General features: G+C 52.9%; 3 protein-coding genes across 3 annotated transcripts; 1 reads left to right on the plus strand and 2 right to left on the minus strand.

The window, feature by feature from the left end:
• Positions 1 to 186: 186 nt before the first annotated feature.
• On the minus strand, positions 187 to 2006 carry BDV37DRAFT_267377 (ClpP/crotonase-like domain-containing protein). The gene is made up of 2 exons (XM_032084021.1): positions 1605 to 2006; positions 187 to 1557 (listed from the first exon to the last, which is right to left on the minus strand). The coding sequence occupies exons 1-2, from the start codon at positions 1829 to 1831 to the stop codon at positions 201 to 203; spliced, it is 1584 nt and encodes a 527-aa protein (XP_031934106.1). The 5' UTR covers positions 1832 to 2006; the 3' UTR covers positions 187 to 200.
• Positions 2007 to 2289: 283 nt separating this feature from the next.
• BDV37DRAFT_293351 (uncharacterized protein) lies at positions 2290 to 4241 on the minus strand (the record flags this gene model as incomplete). Its single annotated transcript, XM_032089384.1, has 5 exons — positions 2290 to 2633; positions 2693 to 3402; positions 3453 to 3492; positions 3544 to 3822; positions 3887 to 4241. The coding sequence occupies 5 exons, from the start codon at positions 4239 to 4241 to the stop codon at positions 2290 to 2292; spliced, it is 1728 nt and encodes a 575-aa protein (XP_031934107.1).
• A 780-nt stretch (positions 4242 to 5021) lies between these two features.
• Positions 5022 to 5908, plus strand: BDV37DRAFT_289983 (carboxyl transferase; the record flags this gene model as incomplete). Its single annotated transcript, XM_032088611.1, has 4 exons — positions 5022 to 5070; positions 5126 to 5196; positions 5247 to 5557; positions 5608 to 5908. 4 exons carry the CDS (start codon positions 5022 to 5024, stop codon positions 5906 to 5908), a joined length of 732 nt encoding a protein of 243 aa, XP_031934108.1.
• Between the last annotated feature and the right edge of the window lie 133 nt (positions 5909 to 6041).

Genomic DNA, 6041 nt, shown 5'->3' on the forward strand with positions numbered 1-6041 from the left:
ACCCTAATGTTGACCCTAATGTTGACCCTAATGTTGACCCTAATGTTGACCCTAATGTTGACCCTAATGTTGACCCTAATGTTGACCCTAATAATTAGAAAAGACCTAGATCTAAATTGCCTAATAATCCTAACCCTAGGCCTTATTAGATTTTACGAAATTCACAGATCTAGTTCATCGTTGTGCCGATAGTGGGATTTCTACAACCGCGCCTTCGATCGTTGCAGATGGTACGCGTCCCAGTCCACCGGGTGTTTGGCCTGGAACTTGTTTACACCGTAGGATCCGTCCGCACCAGGCTTCATCATCTCATCGAACAACTCCTTGATCCCCCTCGCCTGCTCATCCTTTCCACCATGCACCCATGCAAGCCTCACCAAATCCTTCGACATCCGGGATGCTGCTGATGAAGCGATTTTAAGTCGGGTAAGGAAGCCATCTAACACCATGGACAGCTGCTCGGCATCTTCTGCAAGCTCCATGATGAGCCCTCGTGTCTTGAGTTCAGCCGCTGTCACCGACCGAGCAGACAGCATGGCTTCTCGAGCGAAAGGAATCCCCCATTCTCGAATGACATATTTGGAGATGGTTGCTGGGCACAAGCCTAGCTTTACTTCGCTCAGGGTCATGGTCGTGGCTTTAACGGCCAGTCGAATGTCGCAGGCAAACGCCAGCCCGACGCCACCACCAAATGCAGGCCCGTTCAGACACGCGATGGTTACTTTGGGACTCTGGTCGATAGCTTCCAAGAGATTGACAAGCCTGTCATATTGTGTGTCACTTGTTGACCCTCCCTGAGCCACGGGGGTACTTCCTTTGGCCAGGTTCATTCCCGTGCAGAAGAACTTCCCGCTGCCAGTGAGAATGATGCGGGTGATTGATGGGTCCGCGTTGGCGTTCTTGATTACTGTTGTGAGTTCATCTGTCAATGCCGCAGAGAGAGCGTTGCCATTCTTTGGACGGTTCAAAGTGATTTTCAAATTCACACCGCTTCGGGACAGGAGCAGTCCTTCGGTTTCTCCGACGACCATCCATTGCAGGTTAGTTGCATTCGCTGATTGTTGAGTCAACTTGTGCTTCACGATCAACGCTGGTCCCGCGCGGCTGGAGTTTGATTTAGTCAGTCGCTCCGATATCCAGGCCCCTGTCTCCGCCAGTTTCAACAAGTCTACTCCCGTATCGACTCCAGACTTCTGAAACATATAGACTAGATCCTCTGACGCGACATTACCTTTTGCCCCAGGCGCAAACGGGCAGCCGCCAAGCCCAGCCACGCTGCTGTCAAATACCCGAACACCACACGTGTAGGCCTCCCACACATTCGCTGCCGCTCCCCCGTAAGTATCATGGAAATGGCCTGCGAGTTGCTCGAGCGGTATGTCATTATCCTTCAGATATGTAACAAGGCGACGGACCTCGAGAGGAGTGCCCACTCCCAAGGTATCGCCGAGGCTCACTTCGTAGCACCCAGCTTCAAGGAGTGTCCTTGCACAAAGGAGCACCGAGGACGTCGGCGTCGGGCCGTCATACGGGTCTGCGAATATACACGATACGTAGCTGGAATCATTAGAGGAAGCTGGATTCTCGGTCGTTTCTCGACTCACCCTCGGACCGCAATGTTAGCGTTCACTGCAGCAGATGCCACCTGCTTCGCTCTCACTAGACCCTCTTCGACGGTGCCATTTATGTTGGCTCGACTAAACCCCTCTGTGGCGCTGACAAAGACCGCAACCTCTTGGACCCCATGCTGGACGGCGATCTGAAAGCCTTTGAGGTTCGGAACAAGAACCGGCAGACGGAGGTCCGAGGTCCGTAATAATTGCTGAATCATTGGATTTTGCAGGACCTGCCGACAGTCTGCCAGCTGGGGAATTGCTCGAGGGGAGACGACTGAGGTTAATTCGATGGTCTGGAGTCCTGTTGCTCGTAGTCGACTAATCAGCTCTAGTTTGGTGGTCGTGTCCACTGGGTCGCGAATATTTTGGAGTCCATCGCGGGGCCCGACCTCGACTATTCGTACGGATTGTGGGGCTGATGACATTGTCTTTGATTCATCCATACTATCAATGTGCTATTTTGCGCGGATTCTGGCTGTGGATATAGTTGTTGGTAATCCGTTCCCCGGACCGCCCTTCGTCCCCGGATCTCTCCGGCGTCCGTACCCCGGACCGACCCTGCGAGGTCCGCTTATGTATGCTCTGTGATTGGTTTGCTCTGATCTATCCTACTAAGTACTGCTACTACTACTACCGGTAGTAGAGTATATGATCCCACATAAGAAGCTGTGCTCTACAGTCTGGCTCCAATATGCCGCTCTTTTACCAGCCGATTCACAATCTCCCGCAGGAGGTGCTTCTGGTGCTTTCCACTGCCAGTCTTGGGAAAGTCGTCTCCCATTCCACGCTCTCCCAACCAGAACACATGATGGGGGGTCTTGTGACGACCGAGCCGGTCACTGACCCATTGTGTGACTTCGGGATCCGAGATTCTCTGGCACCCCACAGCAGCTTTCAAGACGCATCCAACAACCTCTCCGTATCGCTCGTCCTTAATGGCTATAACACTGGCTTCACTGATCGAGGGGTGCGACATCAGCTGATCCTCAATCTCACGGGGGAAAATATTCTCCCCCCCTGGTTGTTCAATGAGCGATTGATTCAGTCTGTAGGCCTCTCGTAACTGAATCACTCACCTCGGATAATAATGTCCTTGATACGACCGGTGATATGTCCGTATCCCTGGTCATCCAGCATGACTTCGTCTCCGGTGTGCATCCAGAGCACCCCATTTTCATCCCTCCTCATCACCTCCCTCATCTTTTTCTCATTTCGAAAATATCCTTTCTGCAACGCGTAGCCGCTGACGCACAGCTCACCTCTCTGACCCCGGGGCACAATCCTGCCGTTCTGGTCAATTACTTTCACCGCGGTATGAGGCATCACCCTCCCAATAGTGGCTGTCCGCCTCTCCTCCGGGTCATCCAACGATGTAATAAAATTCACCGGGCTTGTCTCTGTCATTCCATAGGCAATCAGCATCTTATCGCACCCCATCAGCTCACGCAGCTGGTGCATCAGGTTCTGGGACACTGCTGATCCCGATGCGAGCCCCGTCCTGAGGCGTCGTGGTCGCTGTCCTGTTTTTGCAATGACCTCCAATTCTGCTAGAAACATCGTAGGCACTCCTAGGATTACCGTGGCGTCCTCGCTCATGACGGCATCCACAATGCTGCTGGCGCGGAAATGATCGGAAGGGAAGAGGATAGAGCTTCCGTGGCAGAACGAGGCTAGCAGACCCATTACAAGGCCAAAACAGTGGAATAGAGGCGGGCCACAACAGATGACATCCTGCGGGGTGAGGCGCATGGCGTTGCCGACGAAACGTGCATTGTTGATGATGTTGCTGCGGGGATCTTAGCTGTCGTTGTAGTAGTACCACTGTGTCAGACGTACATGTTGGTTAACATAGCGGCTTTTGGAGAGCCAGTCGTACCTGGGACAGGGTCAGAAATGATTCATGGAGTTGGATAACTGATTTACCGACCGGATGTGAACTGCAAGTTCAGCACATCTTCCGGTGCAAGGCCCCGCTCTGCTTGTGCAAGCAGCGCATCTCCCTCGTGCACTGTACTGCCCCTCACCGTGAATTGTGCATATGACTCTAACATGACACCTCGCGCACCGCCAACATCCCCCCTCAAGCAAACCACCCCTCGAAGCTTTGGGAGCTCTGGGTTGCGGTCTTGATGACCACGGAGAACCCCGATATGGCCAGCTAGGCTTCGAGATCCGATACTAGGTGCAATGAAGACCAGCGTGCAACCTCGTGTTGATCATCAGCGTATACCCTTGTCAATTATCGCGATCGAGTGTGGCCAGATACCTACAGCTTCGGTGTACAGCGTTCTTCAACTCCTCCGGGGTGTACGTATTGTTCAGTACGACAACCGGACACCCAATTCGTGCTGCCCCCATGAAGACCTCCACGTATTCGGAGCTGTTCCCATCCATGATCCCTATGCCATCCCCGTGTTGGAGACCCGTCTCTAATAGTGCCTTTGCTACCGCTTTACTTCGAGTCGCAAGATCGCGATAGGACAGTCGGACGGATTGCCAGGGGACAATCACGGCCGCACGATCACCGTAGCGACCCGCCTGTTCGTGAATGAGATCGCATAAAGTTGTATTTATCAGGAGCTCGGGCTCTTTCGGGCCGTGGACGAGCGATAGCTGGGCAGCCATGATGGAACTTTGTAGGGAAATGAAGAAGCGTACTTGATCTCGGCTAAGGTCAGGTGAGCTGAGGGAAAGGAGGCGAGCCCGTCCAATGTATACAGACCCCTCGGAGCAGCCCACATTCTAGCGCATAGAATACATCTTTAATATTTTCCTGCTTACCCGGTCAAGCGGGGAAGTGCATGTGGACCTGCTGTCCGGCTGCCACAGCCCTGGACGGACGACCACCGGGATTCGGACCGGGCAGCGGAATCGAAGCTCTGCCCTCTAGCTTGACGGAATCAAAACAAGAACTCTTCCATCAACCGTCGTATTGCAACGTTCAATCATAACTATCTTCGCTATTGTTTACCATGCCTGCCACATCACTGTTTCCCGTAGTCAACTCTCGCCTCGACCTCCGGGGGGAACAGTTCCAACAGAACAAAGCCAGATGGGAACCGGTTCTGGAGCGATTCGAAGATTCCCTGAGGCAAGTCAGTGCAGAGGGCAATGATGCTTCACTGAGACGGCACCAAAGCCGGTGCCAGTTGTTGCGCAAGTCAACCAACCCCCGTATCTAACCTGTGCGACTAACCATGAGTAGCCCGAGACAGAGTGGCCCTGCTTTTGGACCAGGATTCCCCGTTTCTGGAAGTGGGATGCTTTGCGGGCTTCGGCAATGAGGACTCGACGCCCTGCGCGAACCTGATTGCAGGAATAGGTAACGTCAGGTGGGTCGTGTTCGCCATCATTTGTCAGAAGCTTTTTCATTGAGTGACTGTTAGTGGGCGGCCATCCTTTGTCATGTCGCATATCCCAACCCAGAGTGGCGGCGCCTGGAATGAAATGACAGGTGTGTATCAAGCTTCAAATCTCGACGACAGGTAGATAAATCTGACAGACCGAAGTCGTGAAGGTAAACCGTGTGATGCAGATTGCCTTCGAGAATGACCTACCTCTTATTTCATTAGTCCAATCGGTAACACTGTCTCTTCCAGTCTCCTTATCCGTGAAGTCTAATGTGTGTAGGCGGGTGTCTTTCTTCCCCAGCAGTTCCGAGTATTCCACAAGGGTGGCCAGCTCTTCCGTGATCTCGCAGTCCGCACTGCGCACGGAAAGCCGTCGTGTGCGATTGTGTTTGGCTCCTCAACTGCCGGCGGTGCCTATCATCCTGCGCTCTCAGACTATACGATCTTTGTCGAAAACCAAGCCCAGGCATTCCTCGGAGGTCCCCCACTGGTGAAGATGGCTACGGGGGAGGTGATTGGGGCCGAGGAATTGGGCGGAGCCAGGGTTCACGCGACGATTACCGGCCTGGCTGACCAGATTGCGGTGGACGAGTGTGTATACCCTTCATGCGATCCCAACCAGGTACTGACAAAGGGCATAGATTTGACGCCATTGTCAAGGCTCGGGAATGGGTTGCCTCGCTCCACGAACGATCCCCGCTATTGCCTGCGCTGATCCCACCGGTCGCTCCACGATATCCCGTTGAAGATCTCCTGTCGATTGTGAACCCGGATATCCGCAAACCTTTCGACATGCAGGAGGTATTGCTGCGGATTGTCGATGATTCGCGTCTATCCTTGTTCAAACCCAAGTATGGACCGAATATGATAACAGCATGGGCGCATATTCTAGGTATGTTTTTCACAATGCTAACCTGTGGGATGCCTTTAACATGGAACTAGGCTCCCCCGTCGGTATCGTCGCGAACCAAATCTCAGTAATCAATCCTAACGAAGCAGCCAAGACAGCACAGTTTATTCGCATGTGTAATCAACAGTACGAGCCTGACTTTTTTTTTTTTTTTTTTTTTTTTTT

This window comes from Aspergillus pseudonomiae, assembly GCF_009193645.1.
Source record: "Aspergillus pseudonomiae strain CBS 119388 unplaced genomic scaffold BDV37scaffold_259, whole genome shotgun sequence".
In the NCBI taxonomy this organism is placed as follows: domain Eukaryota; kingdom Fungi; phylum Ascomycota; class Eurotiomycetes; order Eurotiales; family Aspergillaceae; genus Aspergillus; species Aspergillus pseudonomiae.